The sequence below is a fragment of the Lissotriton helveticus genome, chromosome 10 (assembly GCF_964261635.1).
Source record: "Lissotriton helveticus chromosome 10, aLisHel1.1, whole genome shotgun sequence".
NCBI classification, from domain to species: Eukaryota; Metazoa; Chordata; class Amphibia; order Caudata; family Salamandridae; genus Lissotriton; species Lissotriton helveticus.
The window spans coordinates 297,056,329-297,082,558 of NC_136071.1; the positions used below are offsets into that span (position 1 = coordinate 297,056,329).

The window sequence follows — 26,230 nt, forward strand, 5'->3', positions numbered from 1 at the left end:
GACAATCCTATACTTAACCATCAGATTCCAAATCCCCCTCAGGCCCTTGAAAACCACACTAGACCACCCAGCTTACCACTAGCTAAATGCCCTCATGCAAAGGATCAGAGGAGCTTTCCAGTAATTCCCCCCTTCTTCAGGCACAAAAAGGTGTTATGGTCATTGTCCCTAAATTCGATCTAAAGGACGACTATGAAAATGAGGACTACCTAAATATTAAAGTGATTCATTGGTTCCGCCATGTTAGGGGCTGCCGCTCCGTAATATGAGAAGATATTGTCAAGGCTCGGAAATGCAAGTCCCCTACTCAATGCTTGGATGGCATCGAGCTTACCCTGACCAACGCCGAACTGGCTGAAAATCTTCTCACACTAGAATACCGTACCTGCCCCCCTGGCTCCTCAGTTATACAATTCAGACGATTCCCTATCACAACAGTAGCTAGGTTACACAATAAGAATCCACTGAGGGCCCCAAGCAGGGTCTCCATTAGAAGCAATTGATTGGCTGGAAAGCAAACCACACACACATCTGGAATCACACAATATCCCTTCAAAAACTAATCATGGCCCCTAAAATAACCCAATTTCTTTTATCAGTCCGGAGCCACTCACAAATAGCTTGGATACCATCACCCAAAGTCAAGATCTTATAGATACTATGAGGGCTCACAAAGCTAATTCCCTCGTAGCCTCTGAATTTCCTGCCTCGCCATCAGCCCCTGCTTCCCCTTGACAACATATCTCTAGTAGAGACCTACCCCACGAACCAGCTTGCCCACATCATCTCAAGATAATTTCCTGGAATGCCGCTGGGCTTAGCAAGAAATTGTCATTGCCCCACTGGAATGAACTGAAAGAGGGTTTTGACATTTGTGTTTTCCAAGAAACCTTGAGTTTGGTTCCAATATATAAAACGGGTTATATCTGTTTCCACTCACCAGCTATCACCATAGGGAAAGGGCGCCCCTCGGGCGGGTGGATCATCTGGGTGAACATCACCTTGGGCTGTAGAGTTTATGTAAAACAAGGCGCGAGTCCTGACATCATGAGGCTCTCCATCATGGGCCTAAGGGGGGGCGTAATGCTTGATTTGTGTAATGTTTAGATAAGGGGGACTCCAGGGGGCAAACCTTCACCTATTGTTACGTTATTGGAGCAAGATTTATCTAGTTGTTTGTCACACTCTAGAGCTGTGGTTGCAGGTGATTTTAATTGTAGCTTTGAGCCCTAAGTGCAGAGGACATGCTGGGAGTCGAGGAAGATGACAAAAATGGTCTGTCCCCCAACGTAGCCTACCTCCTGTCAAAACATGGTTGCAGATAGCAATTCAGCTTAATGCCCTTGCTCTGGAATTTGGCCTAAGGGCAGCAAATGGTAGATCCATTTCAGATGCCCAGGGGGCCTACACTTATAATAGATCAAGCTGTCCCTCCTGCATTGACTACGTCTTATTAGACGTAAGACTATGGGGAAATATAATAGACATGGTAGTGGGTAATACAACGGAGAGTGAACATAACCCCCTTTGTGTGACCATGAAGACTTCATGGGGCCTCCCCTGCCCTCCAATGGTTACCCACATGGTATCTTCAACTAAAGAGTTGGTACCCTCAAACTGCAGAAGGTTCCTCAAATGGCACAAGTTGCCGCACAAGACTCAAAAATAGATGGCATTAGGGAAGTATTGAGTAAGAATATCGCAGAGCTACGGGAGACACTACAAGTCTAAACAGGCTTGCAAATGTCCCTATTATCCACCTGAGCACAATAGATCAGATTGGTGCATACTTCCAAGTACCTAACAAGCACAATAAACCTGGTGCGCAAACAAAGAGTAGGCAGACATGTTACGCTAAAGATTGCAGACTTAAGAGACAGGCACTTGCTGCAGCAATCAGAAGTAAGAATTGCCCTGCGATTATAAATGCAAGAAGGATTATGAAGTGGCTATGCTTCAAGATAAACTGAACTGGGATGAGAACCACTGGCAGAAATAAAAGGATGCTAGCATATCAAGTGATACAAACTTCTTCTGGAATCTTGTCAGACGGGCAGGCAAGAGGGATCCAGATGAAATCCCCAACCATATCTCATCACAGGATGGGCATAGCCATTTTGTGAAATTTTATTCTGAGCCTGTTGATGCTTCCCTAGAATGGCAATGCGCTTAGCCCCTCCGATGGTAGCAGCAGCGAACCTTTCTCGCTGGCTGAAGTAGCAACTGCCATAGGTAGGATAGTCCCCGCCAAAGCTCCGGGCCCAGATGGCCTCCCTGGAGACCTGTTTCTTGCGGATCCATGAAACTGGGTATGTTACATTCTACTTTTAAATAATTCCATCTCTAATGGTCGCCCAGTACCGGGATCATGGAAGGGGCAGAAGTGGTCCCTATCTTCAAGAAGGGAGCCAGAGAGGACCCTGCCAACTACAGACCAAATAGTCTGATTGATGCTATCCAGAAGGTGGTTGGCAAGGTCCTGCTGCAGAGGATCCAAACTTGGGTTGAGGATGAAGATATCCTCTCCCAATATCAAGCGGGATTTAGGGCCAATACGGGCACGGTGGATCATGTCTGTGATCGGCAGAGGCAGTCTTTACTTTGCTTTTATCGATTTAAGGACTGACTTTGACCTGGTCCCCAGGAAAAGGTTGTGGCAAATATTAGGAGAATTGGGCATCCCTCCACTAATTCCACAGGCGGGGAATCAATTGTGCGTGGGCGGACTGCGACCGTTATGACGAGCTCATCTCGTCATGACCACAGCTCCACTGTGCCTCTTGACGAGCTGGGCTCGTCATAAGCATGGAAGGGGTTAGAAGAATAAGGCTTAGGGCTGAGCTCTGTGGAACTTATTGCTTCAACCTTTTGTAATCGGATGTGAACAGTGATAGGTTTATTGCTTCCCATCTGTCTGAGAGGTAGGATGAGAACCAACTGAACAAAAACTCTTTTATTCTGATTTCTTCAAGACGCAATAGCAGGATTTCATGATTGACTGTGTCAAATGCCGCTGACAGGTCAAGTAGGACTAGGACTGTTGCATGGCCACTGTCTAGTTGCATCTTCAGTTCATTAGAGGCTATAATTAGTGCATATTCAGTTCCATGGGCTTGTCTAAAGCCCATCTGTTCTGTTTAAGTAAGTGATTGTCTTCTAGAAAGCATGCTAAGCTCTTGCTGAGAAATTTCTCCAGTATTTTGATCCGGAAAGGGAGTCTCAATATAGGGTGGTAGTTACTGGGCTTTTAAATATCTGCCAGGGATTTTTCAGTAGGGGGTGACCAGTGCTTTCTTCCATTCCTTTTCGAATTGTCCCGGTGGCCAAGGATTAGTTACATATCAATCTGAGTGTTGGGAGGAGTTCATCTGACCTCTCCTTACATATCCTCAAGGGAATAGGGTCTAGTGGTGAACCCGATGAAATTGAAGCTATGAGTGACTTAAATTCTGTCTCTGTTAGTGGATACACTTTTTCCAGAGTTTTATTAATTGAGTGTCTTTGGGCTGGAGTTACCTTTTTGTCCTTTCCACCAGGTCCTTCCTTTTGATCCAGTTTAGCGCGTAACTGTAATCTGCAATAATATGGTTAATTTTATTATCAAATTAGTCTGAGAGAATATTGCAGAATGCTTGTGATGAGGGAATAGTTTGCTTAAGGCAGGGTTAGTTAGTTATTTCACTATGTCAAATACTTTCTTTGGTTTGTTGGCTGCCTCTGTAATAGTTGTCGGAAGGAATATGAATCTAGCTTTCCTTCTTCTGCTTTGTATTCATTATAGGCTCACTTTAGTAGGGCTTTATTATTCCCAGAGTAGGATTATCTCTATTGTCTTTCCTGTCTTCTACATTATATTCTTTGCTCCATTAAAATCTCAGTGAGCCAGAGTGTGGACTTAGGTTTGTCTCTGTATCTTTTTAGTGGAGCTACTGTATTTAGTGCTTTCATGTTGTTTTTCTCTAGCTCTAAGTAGTTTATTTCTACTGAGTATGACTCCAGGAATCATAGTGAAGTGTAAAAGACTGCTTTGTCAAATATATTCTAAGCTTCATCCAGGATCTCCTGAGTATTTGATGTGAGATCCCGGGACCCTTTGTATTTTTATTGTGTGCCAGACTTCGGAAGTTGGATGAGATCGGATAATGGTCCAACCAGCTAACAGGGGTAGGTGTTTTGACTGCTACCAGGGCAGCAGATGCTAGGATCATATCCAACGCAGGCTCTTCATGTGGGTCGGTCCCATGACCTGTTGAAAAAGTTTTGTGCCTTCACAAAATGTATTAAAGTAGCTGGAAGCGTTTTGGTGAGTTTCTTTGTCCATATATTTAGATCACTTAGAAGAATGCAGTTACTGTGGTCTGGACAAAAATTGGCTGTTACGTCTAATAGTGATTGGGTGATCTCTTTTAGCAGCATTGGGGGCCTGTAGCAGAGTAGTTCAGAAAATATTGACCCTTCTTTACCATTCAGAGAGTATCCCAATATTTCTACTCCTTGGGTTTCTTCTATCTGTAGTTTGGTTATGGCCCATTTCTTTTTTAATATAATTGCTATCCCCCCTTTTTTATTTTTCTTGAGTGAACCAGCGCTTTATATTGTGATGGATGTATTTTTTCTAGATCTACTCCCAGAAAATTGGTCCCAATCCTCTGAGGTCAATATTAGATTTACTTCGTCTGCATGTTCTACTAATGAGAGTGTGTTAAGTAGGCCATAGATTATTAAATTTCCAGTATCTTCTCTATTGCCTTGAGTGCAACCAGACTTTATTTCCCCCGTGGGCAAGGCTTTATCAGACTCTGTGTCAGTGTTGTGGGCTCTGTTATATTTAAAGTTCAGATTATAGAGTTGTTTCTAGAGTTCCATTTTCTTTCCCTACCTTGTGTGTGGTGGGTCCCCAAACCAGCAGCATGCTGACGAGCACAGATTGGCTAGCTTTTGGTGTGCCTTTGGCAAGCCACCCACTCACCCACTGTGTGCACCCGCTGCGCAGTCGCGCCACCATGCCATTTTTTGTAGCCCTCTCTCAATTGCCTTTGAGTACAACAGCTAGACTGCTCACCTTGATAGCCCCAAAATGACGGGCGTCAAGCAGTTTAACGGCGCAGAATATGGCGGAGACTCAAGAGGACTGCTTCCACCGACCGAGCCTCAGTTACCAGGTATTATGGGTCAACTTGTTCCTTTTTCTCTATTTAATTTATTTAATAGCAAATTTTGAATAGCTCTAAAAACTCAGCTTAAAAACAAATTCCCCGCTCTAATATGCCCCTTGATTTCTGCACAGTTCCCAATTCCTTTCAGTTATTTTTCACTCTGTTCAGTTCAAATTCAAATGCACACATTTCTCTTAAGTGCTATCTTTTAGCTGGAAACTCAGTCTAACAGCTAGCTGCACGGTCGCAGCACCATGCCGTTTTTGTAGCTGTCTCGCTCACCTTGAAAGCCCCAAAATAATGGCTGTCAAGTGGTTTAACGACGCAGAAATGGAGGAGGGTCAGGAGGTCTGCTTCCACTGACCAAGCCTCATCTACCAGGTTTTTTGGGTCAACTTTTTCCCTTTTTCGCTTTTTTGAATAACCTGAAACTAAAAATCTATCTATCTATCTATCTATCTATCTATCTATCTATCTATCTATCTATCTATCTATCTATCTATCTATCTATCTATCTATCTATCTATCTTTATCCATCTATCCCCATTCTCTAAAACACTCAATTGGGGGGGACCACATACTATGGTCCCCAATCTTTAATATCCACGCACCCTTTTTATGTTAATCGAAAATGGGATAGGCTGCTTGCTCAAATGACACAGATATTCACAGGAGCATGTGAGGCTATCTTTAATTTTGAAAGAAGCTAGGCCATAAGCCAATTCTAGAACTGATTTCACTTTACAAAAGTAAATGCCTCTCATTTGCGACATACGATCAAGAGTCTGGGGCTATATTTCTCTGGGAACTGTCCAATCCTTAAAAAAAAAAAATACTGTGTAGGCTGTTAGCTGTTCAGAAAACCACGGCAAATTATACCATTCACACAGAATTGGGCTCCCGCTTCCAGTAGGACCGGGTGCGGACTGAACCCCTACTACTGTGGCTAGATGTTTGGTAATCTCCAGAGATCAGGTTTTCTCGCCTGGTTCTGGAGGACTGCTTGAGCATTGACAACATTGTCTCGATCCCCTGGCTACATACGTTAAGCAAGTCTTCGAGGATATTGGCAACTTTTAAATTTTATAATTTACCTAACAGTATCAACATCAACTCAAAGGAGGAGGCAAAGTCCACATTCTATAAATCTCGAAACAAGGTCAGATTAGCAAGAGCGCTGGCTATGGACACTGTCCTCTGCTACGCACCGACATCAACTACTGAAGGGATGGAACCATACATTACATGGGTAGCACATCTTGGATATAGATTCTACATCACAAGTTTGAGTTAATGCACAGTTCACTTTTTAGCTGCCTTTCCATTAAGGGTTACTTGGTTCTCTTCACCTCCTTGTTGTCCATGCGACTCAATCTCACAACAATCCATGACCCAATTCACGCTTTTTTGAAAATTGTACAGTACCCGTGATCCTGTATCCTCAGTCCTTTTTTGTGGTCTGGGGGCCTCATTTATGAGCCCTCTTGCACCACCGGAATGTCACTTTTTGTGAGGTTCTGTAGTGCAGGAGCCTGCGTAATATTTATCACGCAGCACTAAGCAACTTTTTTGGCTTAATTGCTGCCTGATAAACAGTGTTCCCTTTAGCACTGTTTTCTGCGTTAACGGGCATGCAATGAGTGTTGCTGGAGGAGATCACGGCAAAATCCATGGCTTTTTGACACTCCCCCAGATTTATGAGACATCGTAAATCTGACACAACTCCATAGGAGGCGTAAGGAAGGCACAACAAAGAGAAATATCTTTATTTCTCCTCGTTTTTACTTTTTCTATGTGTGGTCCATTCTTCAGCACACATAGAAAGAAGAAAAAGCCTCTTGCAATTGTTTTTGTGAAGGAAGGTTTTCTTTCCTGCACAAAAACAATCATCCCCTCAACGCAAGCTCCCTTGCCCAATGGTGCAAAGGTGCCTGCGTTGGTGTACGGAAGTCCATTGTGCGTCGGTGCAGGGGAAAAGGACAGGAATTCACCACATCTGAAATATATAGCTCATTCCTGCCCTTTTCTTTTGCCGAAGGGCAGTGCAGCAGGAAGGCCAGTGGCGCTGCCCTATGGCAAAACTAATAAATGAGGCCCTAAGAGTTTCTCATCCCATAAAGAAGGTTTGCCATTTTTACAGGGCTTAGAATCACAATTTATTTGCTTCTCAGTGATTACCTATATATGCTGGCCGCTAAAGAGCAGAAAGTATGCTGTATGACAAGGCCAATATGTTTAATTCTTTTCTAGTTCACCATATGTTTTTTAATAACACACAATGAACTGAAATTTTAATGCGAAACTATTTTATGTTTTTTGACATAGAATAGATTGTCAGGTCTATAGTTCGGTATTTTAGCAAATTTTTGTACCCCTTTTTTTCAGAATATTTGCTTCTAATAACAAAACCGTGCTCTAATATTGGTTCTATGAATGTATTGCATTGCAGTTTTTAGAATGTTTTAACCCTATTACAGCTTTTACAGCCTACTCTGAATACCAGTTTCTGAATATTGTCCCCTAATAACAATAGTGTGCTATGATATAATGTATTATATTCCAGTTTTTAGAATGTTTTAATCCTATTACATCTTATACAGCCTCCTCTGAATACTAGTTTACTGATGACAATGTGTCACCCCTGTTGACATAGCGGACTCATTTTTCACGTTTTTGTTGTGAGGCATATGTTGAGGAAGTTTCCCGGACTGCACATTGTCATCATTATTTCAGCTATGTTTCGAAATTGCTTATACTACTAACCATACTTTTAAATAGTACAGCAAGTGAAATTAGAAATTCTAAATATTTCCATTGCTTAGACTCCCAAAATGCCTAGGATTTTAATAAAACGTATGGAAGAGTGGGTCAAGATTGTCATGACAGATCAGTTGTCATAAACGGATAACTATGGCGCTGATTACGATGACTGTGGAACTGCCTCCGCCTCCCACCATGAAAAGCCTGGCGGAAAAAGACTCTGGGGGCCAGTGGTGGCCCCCTTCCCCCCTGGCCCTGAGCTGTGGGGTTTTGGGGGCACCTATGGTGCCCCCTACATATCCTTGCACCATGTGGGAGGCACCGCATGGTGCCTGCCACATGGTGCAGGTATATTTTAAGTGTACCCTTTTTGCACTGCAGCATGTGTAGCAGCCAGAGGCACCCACTGCAATACAAAACATAGGCATTGCGACTGCCATGGTGGCGGTCCCATCCTAATGCCTCTGGTGACAGCCAGTCAGGCTGTTCCATTTGTAAAATGGTCCGACGGCCATCCTTATCAGCCACTATGTTTGTTATACACTTTTTACCATAGCACACATACAGTTGTATTGAAATATTTGCAAACTTAGGAAACAGTAGAAAGACAAAGAAAGCACAATAGCATTTACACAGTATGGCTCTTCTCATCGAAAACCTGCTTAATTGACACCTATTCGCTATCAATTTCTTTGCTACTAACCTCCTCATTCTCCTCATCCTCATACACATGGGTGAGTACCGTTCCTAGCTTCATCCTGAGCCAAGGAATGGTGTCTGAAGTTTTCCTTTTATTAGAGTAGAATTCGTTCGTTGGTATGATTCTTATTCCTGGCAGAATGTATTTCTGCATTTTGTGTGGTGGTTTTTCAGGCATCTGTTGAATAAATGCAATTCCAGTGAATGATTAGTTTGCTGAATATATAGTTTTCTGAAACAATTATTAATATTGTATTTTCAGTGATACATTTGAACACTTAAATGTATATTGTTTAACTTTGTCTCTTTTTTATGCATGTTTGTGTTCACCACAAAAGCCTGAGTGTGCATTTGATAGGGCTCAGAATACAACACATCTTCCATTGCCTTGTCCCTCATGATGTCTAGTAAGTTGTGCCTTGAAGGCTTGACTGATGACAGTGATTTTATCACAATAAAACTAGATGTCACACTCTGTGGCTGATCTTGTTCATGGATTTGTATGTAAATACTTACATAACATATTTTCTAACATCAAATCATCATAAATTATCATTCATAGTAGGTAGCTCACCTTTAAAGCATAGAAAATATGAACAGTAGTTAAAAATCACTTAGTGGTGCTATCAAAATACTCTCAAAGAACTTTATTGGATAGGATGCTGGTTCAGTCATAAACAGCATCATCCAAAAATGTTCAAGGCAAAGATAATGGTCCATACACAAAAACAAAGGAATCTCTGATACCATTACATTGAAATAATACAACTATTGAGCTCAAGTTAACACAGTGCATAGACAGGAATTAAAATCTACAAACTCTAAACTTTAGCTTTCCAGAGTGATATTGGACAGGCTCTAATCTTGATCCATTCTCCATTGCTTGGATTATCAATTATGAGCTAATGTTACAAGGGCGAATTGCTGAAATATCATGGAAAAATATTCTGTAAAAAATATCACCTCAAATATTTAGTTGAACAGGAGACAGCAGGTAAAAATATTAGTATTTTTAAATATTAGCATTATAATTATTGTTTTTGTATTTTCAGTGTAATTTCTGATTTTACTATCTATTATCATATACAAATCATCAGACACAATGAGCCCGATTCCGATCTCGGTCGGAAGGGCTCTGAATAAGATTTTGTTTTACCTAAACCGATCCGGAGCCCTTGTTTCCAACCAACTCGCCCCCAATTCCAAATGACCAAGTACGATGCCTGGAAACCCTTGGCACCGACTGAATCATGTCTGGAAGGCATACAGAGCGATAGAGGCCTCCAGAGCCAAATCGTACAGCTCTATGGAGTATGTTTTCCAACCAAATCGTTCATCGCATTGATGAACGATTCGGACAGCCATTCCGATTCCTTTTGCCCTGATCAAAAAGGCTGCCGGAATCGGTCTTTGGGGCCCTTCACCCAGGGCCTTCCGATTTGTGCCCGTGGTGGTACCCATGGGTCCCCCCTTTCAGACCATGCACAGTGTGGCAGGCACCAAGGGGTTCCCAACACAGGGTGCCAGATGATCCCTAACCACCCCTTTTGTCAATGGGAGTCTGTGTACGCGTTTGGTACACAGGCTCCCATTGAAGTCAATGGGAGTCCAACCGAATCATATCCCGATGCATTCAAATGCATCGTACTTGTTCGGTCGAACTCCCCTGACATGAGTCGTATGGAAAGCATTCCAGGCACAAGTCATTCGGTTTGCTTTCCGCACAAGATCAGAATTGGGCCCAATGTGTTACAAATTGTATCAGCAGTACAGAAATCCAGTACAATCAGTAATATGAACACCATCATTCACTCACTATTACCTGTGGTCAACCCTTTGCGTTTCCATCCATAACATTTCATTTTCCAGCTGTTTGCACCCATGGAACCATGTGTCACTGTATAGGATCTGTTGTGGGGTGCCATTACCCTGAGTGGTCTGAGACACCCAGGCTATACCATTATAATCTCTCCAGCCTCCTGGTATCTACAGAAACGTACTTGGACAATCTCTCCCCTCCTAAACTGCTCTTTCAGCCTCCATACAGGGGACCATTCCCTCTGACCACATTTGTATAGTTGGGAAAGCTGGATTGCTCCACGTTGTAGCTATGTCTCTTTTCTCAAGCACAAATCCCAATGTACAAAACTATAGTTGCCGTCCAGGTAGGTCAACATCATATGGAACACCTAGGATCATGAATTCAGAGTTACTGGGTATGGAGACTCACATGACAGCTGACATTTCAGCTACTATCTCTGCCTAATAGCTTTGAATCAAGGGGCAAACGTCACTGGAAATCAACCCCTTTGTGCTATTGCAGCGTGTGCATATAGGAGATGTTGCCCTCCCGATTTTGGGTAACCGACTCCTATTATTATTCTCAGTCCAGCTTTGAGAGCTATTTCTGGTGGATACATCAGTGATGCTTCCCAATTGATGTCTTTACTAGGTCTGGATCCCATGTTGACCTGAGTATCGTAGGTTGTCTGGCCTATTATTATTAAGTTTAGTAAATGGAGGATATGGCCCCGCCCTAGAGCTCCTCATGCAGCTTTCCAATGGGCTGCTGTTTGGTAAATCCATCCAGTCCTGGCTTTCTGTTCCCATTTCATGCCTGAGTTCTAGGTACTTGTATTGTTGAGTGGGCACTAGGTTGTACTGCTCTTAAAGGGCTTCAAAAGATTTTATAGAACCACCTTGGATTATGTCTCCTACTTTTGAGATGCTGATGAGGTGCCATTTGTGGAACCACATTAGTTTCCACACTTCTCACAGGTAATTCCCTAGCCATAGGGATTTTGGTCCAGTCCGGATTTTCCAGAGAGCCAGTGCATCCAGTGCTGCTGAATTTTGAAGCAGCGATTGCTCCTGCTGTGCTCTGTGCTCGGCTCCAATGCCGGCCACCGCATCGGTTCCCCCCAACTTCCAGGGACTCGTAGACTTCCCCGAGGCCCCGAGGGCCCTGCAGCCATCCCTGCAATTAGCGGTAAGGTGGCAGCAGAGGTAACGGGGGCGGCAGCCGAGACCGAGATGTGAGCTGCAATGCTCAGGCAGCCAGCAGGATACGCAGGCTTGCAAGCCTGCAAGCGGAAAGGGGACCCCTATTCACCTCTGGGCCAACCCGTTTCTAGCCTTTGAAGGCCAGGACAGAGGCTCACATGTCACACTGGATACATGTGTAGCAGTTGCCCAAAGGAGCATAAGGAGCAAAAAGAGTAGAAAAGGTGCCACAACTTCATCTATACAAAATCTTTTTGCCTAGGCTGCCCTAAGTCGCCCGAAAGCCCAAGTCTAAATTGGTTTGACCCAGGGTGGGCCTGGGACGGATCTGAGGCTCTGGTTCCATACCCTGGGGGCAGAAGGTAGTCAATGAGTGACCGAGAGTGCCCCACAGGTGGTCCCTGGGGGAGGTCTGACTAGCCCAGGTCACCTTTCCACCTCCGTCTCCATTTCCCTACTGGAGCATTCTGGTGCATTGATAGTGCACCACCCCCTCGGCTAAAGACAGAAAAACAGATTAAACAATTCAGTAAGCATTCAGTAAGCATTTCTCCAGGACTTTCCAGGACTTTCCAGGACTTCAGCCCTTGGGGGTCTATTATGATATCGGGAGGATCGCCACCGCCATGTGGGCGGTGGCGATCCGCCCGACATCATCCCCCGCCTGCCTGCCATTCCCCTGCCATATTATGATGGTGGGAGGTACCACGGTGGACGGGAAGACTCAAAAATTGAAAACCACCTCCTATTAATCAATAACGCACTGATCTCAATGGCAATCGCAGCCCTCATGCATGCGGACAAGCTTGACACACAAATAAACATATACAGGCATCAGCCGGTCTAATATCAGGCCTCACCACCAAGCTGGAATATTTGAATTCGCTGATCAACAGGGCCCAGAGATACGCTGATTCATCTTTCAAACAGGAAACATGAAATAATGAGCTCCTTAGTGAATGACCTCAAAATAGAGGTAGCCAGTTGGCCACAAAGATCAAATACATTCCCTAAGCAAGAGGAAAAAGATAAAACTTGAAATTACGACTATTCACTATTCCCTATCCCATGCAACAGGGTCACTGAGCCCCTTCGGAAAACTGGTGTATGTGCGAACAAATCAACAGGAACAGGAAATCACACATTGCATATAAATTCAGCCGCAATGGCCAATGGTACTCAAGATGGGTCGGAGAGACCAAAGAAAATGGACCAGCACGAAGGGAGTGGCAAATTGAAACTGACAGATAAAAACACATTTTTGGTCCCCATGAAACAAACAACAAGTTTAGAAACGACAACAGGTCCTACGGAACTCCAGGCCTTATCATGGAAAAATAAGAAAAAACAGAGAAAATTAAATAAATCCAACAAGGGAAAGATCTTCAAAAAAGGGCCTCTAACGCAGTGTCTACAGACTGACATAAAAGCATAAACCGTGCCCACGGATCCTCCCCCAAATCATATCCACAAGGCACAGGAGATAGGGCAACCGGGCTGAACAATAAGGGATATAACAATTGCCCATTCCCCCTTACAAATCCCAGGTTGCTCGGTCGTAAAGCAGAACACAAAAGAACAAGAGCCATGACCAACAATACAGGCACTTGAAGGAGTACCATCTGCTGAAGGCGAATGTTTTAAAATCATAGCACCCCGCGAACCTCGTACTGATGAACTTTCACACGCAAGGGTGCCTGAAGAAAAATGTTTTAAACATGAAGAAAAAACTCTTAAATCTGATAACAGTTCCAGATCATCTTAAGATGATCTGTTTAACTGTAACAACCTACAAACAGAAATCGAAGTGGACAACGCAATCTCCCCCAACGTCTTTCATGAGACTGCTTTTACTTGTCCCACAAAAGGACAAGATCCCAAACCAAAAGCAGACGTCAACGAAATCTCACCTCAAACACATAAAAGAGCTGCGATAGTCGCGAGCCTGAGGATGAGGCAAACATAACACACAGAATAAATAGCAGCGACCTTCCCCGCCCGCTTAAGAGAAATAGGAGCCTTGACCTGGAGCAGCCAGTATGGAAAACACATTCAGGGAAAGCTTTGAATCCTGGGGGTAATATAACACCAAATCAAGATGGCTTGGCCACATACACCATTTCAGACCAGCATGAATCCCTCTAATATCTAATGTTGAGGTTATCCCCCAGTTAAAACCTTGCAAGGGAAGTGGGACATTCTCAATAGAGGAAATATCCTGAGGCTCTGTTCAATCATGCCAGGACTGGAGAACATAAAAACCTCAGAAATCGATAGAGTGGCCTTTCTCACTCCAGAGCCTGGTGATATGAATGAGCCAATAGAAGTAACCTTCTCTAACCAGGTAATGGCAAGAGCACCAATGGAAAATAAAAACAGTCTGGTCCACTGGGACATCCAGGTAAGAAATCCAGCTAAAATAAAATATCCAGCAGTCCTAAAACATGGAGTGGAAATTGTACCAGAAGACATAAGGACATTAACAAGTAAGGAGAACAGACCGACTGAGATAAATCCCACAACTGGGTCCATTTTGATGGCACCAAAGTTGGTCCAAGAACCAGACTTTGGAGTAACAGACCAATACAAATCATAATGGACCCAGAAGTGGGACAATGTACATGCTTCGAGAAGGGTAAGAACACCAAAGACTGGTCCTGGGTATCGAGGGCTTTAAAATCCTGCTCCTAACAATCGGAGACCCACTGCAAACAAAAGCAAGCCAACCTTTAAGTTAAAAATCTTCTCTTGGAATACTCGGGGTCCAATTGGCAATGGAGAAAAAATGGACGCAGTACATTTTCTGAAGGGATACGAAATCGTAGCAGTGAAAGAAACTTGGGCCTTGAACTCAACTCCTTGGGTAGACTATATGACCTATGAATCGCTTGCAACACCCTCACAAACGGGGGGCCACGCCTCGGGAGGAGTGGCAATTTACATGAAGAACAACCTGTCAATCGAGGTATGCTTAGTATGTGAGGGAAATGGTGATTACATAATCCTCAAAACAAGGCTCCATAACTCTGACACATCTAGTCAGGATCAGTGTCAAATGATTCTAATCTGCATCTACCTTCATCCATCAAAGCTCAAAAGAGAAACAACTTTAAACAGAGTGCTGCCAATAGTCAGCGATTTGCATGCTGAACACCCGGACGACCTATGGCTAATCATGGGTGATTTCAACACAAACCTAATAGAATCAGACTTAAACTCCTCCCTGGTAGCTCTGGATGATTCAACCTGGTAAGTTCCAGAAATAAGCATACAGTATCAATGAACGGATAAACATGAGCTTGAATTGTCAGCCTATTTTAACCAACTGGGCTTTCGAATCTTAAATGGAAGATCACCCTCAGACTCACCAGCAGCTTATACCCACTTTTCTCACCTAGACTGGCTACTCTAGACTACATTTGGATCTCGATTGCACATTTTCACGCTGTTCAAGATGTTGTTGCAATCCTCTCAGCGGCAAGCAACCACTCTATTATCACCGGCTATATCCAATCATCGTAATGTCAACGCACACAAATCAAATTGATTGGCGAAGAGGCCAACCTGGAGCCAGTCAAGAAAATAAGATGGTCGACTGAAGACAAAGAAAAAATGGAAGGAGAAGTAGATCTAATCCTATCAATAGCAACTGAGAAAAATGGCAATCTAATCCCAACAATATCATGGGAACAACTTCTGATAGAGATTAAAGAAAAACTTATAGGGACAAACCAAAGCGTGTGCACCCCATACTTAAAAGTTGATTGTCTTAAAAACAAAAAGAGTTAATAGCTGCAATCAAACGCAAATTAAACCACACCAGGCAAAATATGGCAAATTAGATTTCTGAGCATAGATTAGCCCAGGAAAAGGTGACAGCAATTCCTCAGAGCTATAGGAAAGCAAGATTCTCTCTTTGAAGAATGAATGAAGAAACTCACTGGATCAAAGCTCACGAAATATTAAAATCTCAAGATCTGAAGAGAATCTGGAAGTGGATGAACAACTGCTTCAAACCAAATTTGCAACCCACTGTCAGAAATATCTCAGCCCAAACATGGGAAATTCACATAGTTGCTCTCTACGTGGACCAGTCTTGAGATGACAGCATAAGTCAAAAATTGACTACCTGCTCCTACACATCATCTCGTTCTGAGCCTCAGCATGGACAAAGCCACCAGAAGGAAAGAACAGCAGATATGGTCAGGCCCATCATCAATAAAAAGCGCCCCAGTGGGGCACCAGGCCCAAAAGGCATTCCTCCAATGGTATATAAAGGATCAGCTTGCAAATGGGCAACCATCATGGCACAGCTATTCACGGAGTCTAGATTAAGAAGGCACATTCCTGAGTCATGGATGGGCTCTCTTCTAGTCCCAATTCACAAAAAAGGGACGCGATCGAACCCAGAAAATTACCATATGATCACCTTTTCAGATGTTGAAGGGAAATTCTACGCCAGCATGCTACTAAAAGAACTGACAGCTTGGGCTAAAGTACAAAATCTGATTACGTATATGCAAACTGGCTTCCAAAAGGGATCTAGTATCGAGGATAACCTGATCTGTGTATCTTACTTTATAGAAACAACTCTGGACAAGAAAGGGAAGGCACTCTATCTAGCTTATATTGATTTCCAAACAGCATTCGATAGTGTGGACCGTTCAAGACTGTGGACAAAACTACAAAAACTGGGGCATTGACAACTCACTATTAAACGCACTAGTTGCCCTATACTCTGAAACCTGGGTCAAAATCAGAGTGTACGCCAATTGGTCAACCACGAAAAAGATACGAACTAACAAAGGCCTAAAGCAAGGTTGTATTCTGGCCCTAATGCTTTTTAACCTGTATTTAGCTAACCTACCTGACTTCCTGGCCGAGGTCTGAGCATTCCTTCCTAAACTCGCTGGATCCAAAACCAATCGCTGCAATACGCAGATGATACTATTCTGCTTGACCAAACCCTGATTAGTCTACAGCGACTCTTAACCGCGCTGTCATCATACTGCAGAGTAAATAAATTGAAAATAAACAGGACAAAAACAAAGACAATGATAATTACCAGACAAACGAAGAGAAGAGGTTTATGGCAATTTGACGGAAACCTATTGAGATAGTCTCATCTTACAAGTACCTCTGTGTAAGGAGTGACCATAAAGGCAGGCAGTCCACACACATCACAGCGATGCACGGCCTGGCACAATCCTAGAGGCTGCCTTTTGCAGAGCAAGGAAAGCCATGTGCTCACCTGATTTTACCCACTTAATTCAACAATGTGGGCACAATTTCTACCGGCTGTGTCCCATGGGGCTATAGCCTTTAAAGATAAGATGTCATTGTGGCTGGACAGAGCTTAATCAGCCTGCTTCCATAAAGTTTTCCTTTTACCTTCTTCCACTTTGTATGTACAAATTTGCAAGGAATTCATCCCCGACTTCTCAAAAGTGGATACTCAAAGCATGATTCATAGCATTCTACCTAAAGGCTAAACAAGCACAGGAAAATTCATTAAGGAATTACATCTGGCTAATGATAAACAAACCTGGGTCATCTTGGCACAATTCTCTTATCTACTCAGTTGAAACATTGGAAGCCCATGAAATATGGGCCGCCCGATACCCACACCGGTACAAAAGGGGGTGGTGATGGACGGAGCATCTGAATCAATCAAACACTCACACCCAGTCAAAAGATCTGGGTTTAATCCATCACCGTTCTTTAGCCCACTCTGCCACCCCAGTTCAGACATGGCTATATGCAAATCAGTCTGACCCTGTGCCTCATGGGAACAGTCCAGCCCGAACTGCCAAGCCATGTCTTCCCTGGACCGGAAACAAGCTTCCGAGGACCGGTTTCTGGCATTCCAGCCGTCTTCAGCCCGGCTTGCTTGAATCCAGTGGCAAAGTGAGCAAGGGACTCACGTCTGAGCATACCCTGCCACACTTATGGCGGTCAAAAGCGGTACAAAAGGGGGTGGTGATGGACGGAGCATCTGAATCAATCAAACACTCACACCCAGTCAAAAGATCTGGGTTTAATCCATCACCGTTCTTTAGCCCACTCTGCCACCCCAGTTCAGACATGGCTATATGCATGATACCCATACCGGCGGCAGCTAGACTTTGATTAAAACAGACAAAAATACTGTCAGAGGACAATGATGCAACAAGTTTGAAAAAACTCAATCATGGAAGCTGGGCTCTAAAATATAAAAGCAGAGGTGTGCCGTAATATCTGCCATCCCCGCTAAAGCCAACAATGTAGTGCCAACTAATGAGGCTACAATTCAGCTTGATTACTCTACTGGCATACAAGTATGGACATGGTTACAAAGAAATTGCAACCACGCAGTGTCGTGCTTGTGGGGAAAAAGAAGAATCGTTAACCTGCAAAATATGCATTTGCGAGAATCTGCACCCATTAAGAACTTATTGGCTTTGACCCATCTGCCGCATTTTAAACATTCGGACATGTCAGGACTTCCTGGTTAAATGCTTGAAGGGTGATTCAGCACAATTATTGGCACGTTTTATGAAATCACTGACGGCTGCAAAGGACATTGTGGCCTCCGAAAAACCATAGAACTATAAAGCTCAATCCACCATTATTATTTTTGAACTTTCTATTATAAATGTCCCAAAACTTTTTAATATTGATACTTCTTCTTTTTACTCTGTACCTCATTACTTGTGATTGCAACAAATTTAATTAATTGTGCAATAACATTTCGCTCTATCTATCCCTAGCCATAGGGGTTTTCCCTTGATAGTCTGTCTAGTCACCTATCATATTTCACTGCCCTGTCATAGGCGATCAAACTGGCCAGGCAGGGACAATTGGTTCTTTTTTATATGGTTTTCTATCAAAATCATAAATGTATGACGGGTTCCATTGTAATCTGTTCCTGTCTTGTCACCAGTTCCCCCTCGAGGCAAACCCCCCTTGTCGGTAATGAACCGGAGATGAAAGGATCAATAATAGGCTATTATGGCTCGAAGTGATAGCCCACCATTATACACATATCATTGTAATGTTTGGTGAACTGCCCTGGGTTAACCACCATTCCAGAGTAGAGTGCACAAATCTCTATGTTTTGAAAGAAAGGTTCAGGCAAATTTCAGGGGGTTTTCTGCAGTGCAAATCAAGGAATTTGGTAAGAGTGATCATTTATAAATATAGACCATGTCCCCAAAAGGGAGAGTGTGGCTCGCCATCATCGTTTGACATCAATTTGGAACTCTCAAAGAACCACCTCCAGGTTCCTTTCTAGGAACTCTGACCTATTTGGTGTGATCTCAGTTTCCATAATTTCTAAAACCCTCTTGTGACACCTCAAGGCCATGGGGTACATCTTCCACACCTCCCCTGTCTTCAAGTTAATGTAAAATTGAATGATGCCAAATTATCTTATAGCCTGCATATCTCTTGAATATCGACCTGGACCTGAACCACAACTTTTTTAACCACGACTTCCTTAACCACTACTTCATTTAGAACGAGCTAACGGTAAGTTTAATTAACATATTATTATTATTTTTTGTGTTAAATAAATATTTTTAAAGTTATAGAATCTAGTTAACTGAGCCGAAGCCGTGAATGTCAAAAATACGTCACAGAATTACAAGGAATATTAACCAGCCCACGTAAATGTTTAATCGCTGTTTCTATGAACACCGGTCTCCATGACATTGATGAAGCTCAGAATGAGCTACAGAAATTTGAGCCATTTGTGTTCTCATGCTTCATAATGTTTGAAAGAATAAACTACATTAAAAAGGAGCAACTTGGAGGGAGCGATACCGCAGCAGTTGTGACGGACTTTCATTTCGCACAGAAAAGAAACGTTTCCGCAAGATGCCACATGGACTTGTTAGTCTGATCTTTGACAGGCTTTGTTCCGGAGATGGCATTTGTGGGATAGAGGTGTGAGTTATTGGGGAGATAGTAATTTGAGAGTCATTGAGCACCATTCTTCAGGCATCAGACCGTGCCAGCCTGTTTAATTATCACTCAAGGTCAGCAAGTGTCACTTGCCTTGGTAGAGTGACTGCCCTGAAAGGGGTTTGTCTATTATCTTGCAAATACTGCGCAGTTAAAGGACAAATAAACAACATGGACATTCGCATTAAAAATAAACGTGTGACACTTACTATGTTCTTCTCTGTTTAACCCATGACTGCGTTGTGCATTTTATACTTTAGCTAAAATCTCCTGCACTGGTAATTAAACGTGGGTTAGATTAGTTGCTTTGAAAGTAGTGGTAGATTTGGATTATATCTAAAATGAATATTTTTCCTTCTTCAGTAAGTTGTGGTTCATTAATTAGTGGTTTGGCATTGTTGGTTGTTTAGCCTTCGTGGTTTAGGCATTCGTATTTTACGAGGTAGTTGTTTAATCATACAACCACGGTACCCAGCAGGGATGCCCCCTCTCAAACTTGATCTTCCTTCTCTGTATTGAACTGTTGGTTCAGGGTGGCAGCCCACATCTTGGGATTCCCGGAGTCCACAGGGATCCTGAGAAAATTTCCCTGCTGTGCAGACAATGTTCTGGGATATCTGATCAGGTTTGATAGGGGGCATCCCTGCTGGGTACCGTATGTAAATCAGAATGTTTCGGAGAATACCTTGTTCTCTCTCACAGCCTCTGTAGGCCCACTGCAGACCAGAGATACCCACGGCCGGACTGGCCGTACCGGGCAGCGGGTGGTTCCCCAATGGGCTGAAGGGTCGGGCCGGTTTTATGGCTGTGGGGGCCGGTTTTGTAGCAGTGCTACAATATCGGTCCCTGTAACAAAAGCGGGAATGGCACTTTTTACTAGCATCCCCCACTCCCAGGGCTGGTCAAGCAGCAATCTGGCAGGGCTGGTTGCTGTTCCCATTCGGCCCTGGAGACACCCTCTACCAGAATTTTAGGCCAAAGGCCAATTGGACTTCAAAGAGGTATACTCACCCAGGAGATTCAAACAGGTTTTATATAAATTGTAACTTTTTGGGTGTAGTTTAAAATGTTTTGCATTTAATTAGTATTTTGTTATTTAGGTGCAGGTTTTTGGGTTTAAGGGGATTAGGATGTGAAGATATTTGAAATTGAAATGATTCTTTTCTATCTGTAATTGATTTATATGTTAAATAAATACATAATAGCAATAATTGTAATTGTATTTATATAGTGCTTAGTACCCCTGATCCGGCATTGTAGTGCTTTTCCGGAAGTAGCACGCTCTTCTGGAACACAAAGGATTAATGGTAGAGTAGTATAGGAAAATATAAATTGTTCATTTGAGCAGTGGACATGTGAGTCTGTTAGTCTGATTGAATAGGATAAAGGTAGGATAAAGGAGAGAAGAGTCTAGATAGTGTTATTTGGGAGATCACATTAGTTAGATGAGGTATGGGATGAGCCAAAGGATGGATACGGGGGAGAGTCTAGTAAATGTTATTTTGGAGATCGTATATGGAAAATGAGGCTCGGGGTGGGTAAAGGAGGGATAGAGGAAGGAAGAGTCTATAAAGGGTTATATGTGAGATCATAGTAGTAGACTGAGGTTTGGGATGAGTCGAGGAGAGATAGAAGGAGAAAAGAGTCAAGAAAGGATCTTAGGGAGATCATAGTAGTAGAATGAGGTTTGGGATGAGTCAGATGGTGGAGGTAGAGGATATATTGAGAGAAGTATAGGATGAGACATATAGTAGGTTTGGGATGAGTCAGAGAGAGGAGGTAGAGCACATATTGAGAGTGGTACAGAATGAGACATCTAGTAGTGCATTGGAGGGAGTTGAGGTTTATTTCTTCTTTCTTTCTTTCTTTCTTTCTTTCTTGTAAGGTAAGAAAATATATAGATACATAACTATATAGAAAGGGTATACATATACAAAAGGAAAATAATAAAGAGATAACAAATTGTATTACCTAAACCTCCATATGTGCAAGTATGAATCTATAGTTAGAAAGTCATGATTCAAGATGTTGCTGTCTGTAAACGCGAATTTATTCATGCATTTTTATGTTTTTTCTTTTTTATTATTATTTTTGTATTTTATGTTTCCCTCAATGCTCTCAATATTGAAACACTTATGGTTAAATTTGTATCATGTTTACCTATTGTGATAGATAAACTTTATTTGATGTTATCAATAAAATCATACAAGTACAATAAAAAGAGTAATACAGCAATACATAAAAACCACCATGATAAAAAGCAAAGACATATCATAATAGTTTCATCAGACATCGTAACTCAGCATCGTACTGAACGAATAGCTTTATGCACCCCACAAGAAATTTTGACACATTGTGAAAAAATGTATGTGAAACTAGAAGTTGCAAGAATAAAAAGCTTAGCCTGGCCAGATAAAAAGCATGACTTAAAAAAACCGGCTATAGAACCTTCTGGTGAAGATCGGCATACAAAGAACAAATCATTACTATGGCTCAATCCAGGCACTTATTTAACCATAATAAAATTAAAAATTAGTGGCTTGGTCAAGAAGTTTCCTTCCCTCTCTGCTGTCAATCTAAGGAGATAGGTCTCGTTGAGCCACACAATATTATGTTTGGTAATGCTGGCAGGATTAAAGTATAATTTGGGTCTACCGAGGTGTTTGAGGTACTCTCGAATATATACCAGCCAGGGAATTTTAGATACACAATCTAAATTCATACATTCTAATATAATGAATCTGTTCAAACTTAACACATCCTTTAACTAGACATTAAACTAAAGTAACCAAATGTAATCTATGATATACGGCAGACTCAACTACTCATGAAGAATTTCAGTGGGAATAGATTGTCCCAAACCCAAGAGCCCTCTCAGAAATGTATTCTCTGCAATCCCATAACCATCTAATACAATAACTTACATGAAAACTATGCAGAGACCTACATACATATTAAGCATAAAATAATGTATAAATAGATATTTATAGATACATTTTAACCATAGGTAATATATTAATTTGTTCCGTAGCCCAACAGAATTCTAAATGTATATCTATATATTTTTTAACTATAGGTACTATACATTTTTGTACAAAGAAATGATTGTATCTAAATACATACATATAATCAAATTAAGCAGATTTACATGTGCAGGCATATGCTGTACATTTATGTTTGAATAAGATGGTCATGTAGGAAAGAGCCAGCTCTTGAGTAGTTTTCTCAAGATAAGATAGTTATCTGTGGCTCTTATGTTTCGGGGATAATCAATTCCGTAGTGGGGCCACTTGAACAGAGAAAGATGTGCCACCCATCTTTTTTTCTTGTATTCTGGGGTTTTGAGGAGAGGTGTCAATTTTGAGCAGAGTTTCCTTTGTTGTATGTATTTGGCATTTTTTTCCCTGTAAAAATGACGTCCTGTTCGATGTATTTCTTGGTTGGTGATGCAAAGCAGCTTGATTGTGGATCTTCTGCCAGCCGGTAACAAATGTATGGCCCTCAAAGCTGGGGAGACGTGGGCTTGTGGCTTTACACGGAGGAGTAGTCTGGCAGCAGAGTTCTGAATTCCTTTTAGTTTTTTCTTAGTTGATAAAGATGATCTGTGGTGGAGGCCATTGGCGTAATCAAGTTTAGACAGCTCATGAAAGATAGTATTTATTTATTTATTATTTATTTATGAGTTTGTATAGCGCTAGAATCACTCCGTCAGGAGTATCTCTGCGCTTTATGCCCAGTAAATTAGCAACTACACAATGGAAGGAGATTAGATTTCATTTTTAAACAGAATAGTTTTTAGCTGTTTTCGGAGGGTTAAATGCTCTTTACATAACCTTAGGGCCAACGGAAGCTTGTTCCACATCTTGGGGCCCATAGTTGACAGGGCTCTGCCTCCATGTCTAACTTTTTTGATATGCGGAACCACAAGGAGAAAATTATTGCTTGATCTAAGAGACCGTAAAGGAACATATGGTCTAAATTTCCTTTCCAGGTAGGTGGGTCCTAGTCCATTCAAGCATTTGTGGATTAAGCAGCATATCTTGAATTTTGCCCTTTGTCTAACAGTGAGCCAGTGTAATTGCTGAAAGAGGGGTTTGGATGCAGTTCTTGGGGGGGCATTCAGAACAAGGCGAGCCGCCGTGTTCTGCACAACCTGCAGTTTATCCAGTAGCCCTTCGTTGACAGAAAGTAACAACCCATTACAATAATCAATCCGGCTCAGGATAAGTGCCTGAACCAGAGTCTTTCTTGTTGAGTTGGGTAAGAGTGGGAACATTTTCCGGAGTAAACCAATGGTGTGGAAGCATATCCCTGAAATGTAACTGACATGTTGTTTTAAGGACAGGTCGTGATCAAGTCGAATTCCAAGATTCTTCACGACCTGTTTGGGTTCAGGGACTGCTCCCAACTCAGGTGGCCACCAATCGGGGGTCCAAAGTATCTTGGCTTCCCCAAACAGCATGATCTCCGTCTTGCTGACGTTACATTGGAGATAGTTGTTGGACATCCAATTGGCCACTTCCTCCATACCAGATGAGAAGGAGTTCCTAACCTCAGCGGAAAGAGTCTTAAAAGGAAACAGGAGTTGTGTGTCATCTGCGTAGGATACGGGAACAAACCCGTATCTGCGCAGCACTCCTGCCAGGGGTGCCACATAGATATTAAAGAGCGTCGGGCTCAGGCATGAGCCTTGTGGCACCCCCTTAGAAATCTCTGATTCCGCCGAGCGAAAAGCACCCATGGTGACTGTCTGGGTGCGATCTGTTAGGAAACTCCTTATCCAATCTAGGGCTTTGTTCTTCAGGCCAGCGTTCGACAACCGTTGAGGCAAGATGGAATGTGACACGGTGTCGAACGCTGCCGATAGATCTAATAGAACAAGTATGACAGAGAAACCCTTGTCCTGGAAGGCGTGGAGGTCATCGGTAACAGACAGCAAGGTGGATTCAGTGCTATATCTGGGGCGGAATCCTGATTGGGATTCATCAAGGGCTTGCACTTGTTCAATGTGGATGGACAGGTGCTTGTTAACATGTTTTTCTATAACTTTCCCCAAGAAGGGTAGCAGAGAGATAGGCCTTAAATTACTCAAGTCAGACCAAGGTATGGTGGTATTTTTCCTGGTCGGTCTGACGAGTGCTCGCTTCCATTCCTTGGGGACAGTACCTGAAGTGAGTGATAGGTTTACTAGTTCTGTAACCAGTGGACTTAAATGTTCTTCCAGAATAGGCATTAGCTTTGCAGGGATAACATCCTCTGGACTTCCACTCTTAATCCGTTTTAAAAGGGCAGAGGTTTCTAGACATGAGATGAGGGGAAAACTATCCAGGGATTGTGTGTCCACGATAGAATTCATGGGATCAGAGGGAAGCGTCTCCCTGGAGGATCTGGACTGATTTGTACATAGAATCTTATCATAAATTCTATTAATTTTGCTAGTAAAAAAACAGGAAACTTCATCACACAGTTTTTGAGATGATATGTCAGGGGCTTCACATGCTGACGGTTTAGCCAGTGTCTGCACTATCTGAAAGAGAACTCTAGGCGAGTTCCCAGCCTCCTGTATTTGAGTAGCAATGTGTGCTTTCCGTGCACCCCGTATTGCTTTATGATAAGAAGATAGGGCAGCCCAGTATCTTTCTTTATCCTCAAGGAGATGGGAAGTTCTCCACTTTTTCTCCAGTTTCCTGGCTCCTTGTTTAAGAGTTCGTAAATGGGCAGAGAACCAGACTGCATGCTTTTGTACAGGCCTAGGTTTAAAAAGTTTTAAAGGGGCGATTTTATCAATAGTTGTCTTTATTTCGCCTCCGAATTTCTTGAGAGCTACTTCAATATCATCCGAAGGCCGAAAGACAGGAGAAGTAAAATTTTCTATAAAAGTGGACATAGTAACTTTGTGCCACTGTCTACGAGTGCAAGGCAAAGTGCTAGGGTATGTTAGACTAGGTTCTTGACGGGGTGTGGTAAATTCCACGATGAAATGATCGGTCCAGCTCACCTGAGTAGCGGGTGGGCATAATACCGCCTGAACATTGGAAAAGACTAAGTCTAGAGTGTGGCCAGCCTGATGAGTAGGGCCACTATTTTTCATCACTAAACCTAGACTTAATAGGTCGGTTATTAGTGAATGAGCATCACTACAATCCGTTTTCTCACAGTGGACATTGAAGTCCCCAGCTAATGTGAACTCATCATTATCAGCAATATATGGGGCAAGTAGTTCAACTAAATTGTTTATATGGACCCGGAGGTCTATAAACTAAGGCACCTTTGTAATTCTCTTTCGAAGCTGATTGTATTTTGAAAATCAGAATTTCCATGTCAGGGGAACTAAGTTCCTCTAAAATAGTAGTCTGGACCTTGTGTGAAAATCCCAGATATGCAGAGTTTTCATGGTAATGAAGCTTGATCTTGCTAACTTGTTCACTTTGGCATTCATTGATAATTCAGAGTCCATGTTAAATCCAAGGTTTCTTATTCCCTTAGATACTTTAGGAAGTGGCCCCAGATGGTCAGGCCAGGCGTAGAGTGGGTCATCATTTTCCCAGTTGCCACACGTGAGTATTTCATTTTTGGAAGGATTCAATTTGAGGTGGATCTATGTCATCCACTGATCAACAGCTCTGAGGCAACTGAAGCTTTTTGAGTTTCCAATGTCTTTGGGATTT

General features: G+C 42.5%; 1 protein-coding gene across 1 annotated transcript in view; it reads right to left on the reverse strand.

Annotated features, from left to right (window-relative positions):
• LOC144784001 (uncharacterized) overlaps positions 1 to 26,230 on the reverse strand; it is a 1,599,281-nt gene that overhangs the window by 1,407,301 nt on the left and 165,750 nt on the right. Inside the window, exon 4 of the mRNA XM_078662713.1 lies at positions 8,620 to 8,793. Within this exon, the coding sequence (XP_078518839.1) occupies positions 8,620 to 8,793 (174 nt within the window). The remainder of the gene's footprint in view (positions 1 to 8,619; positions 8,794 to 26,230) is intronic.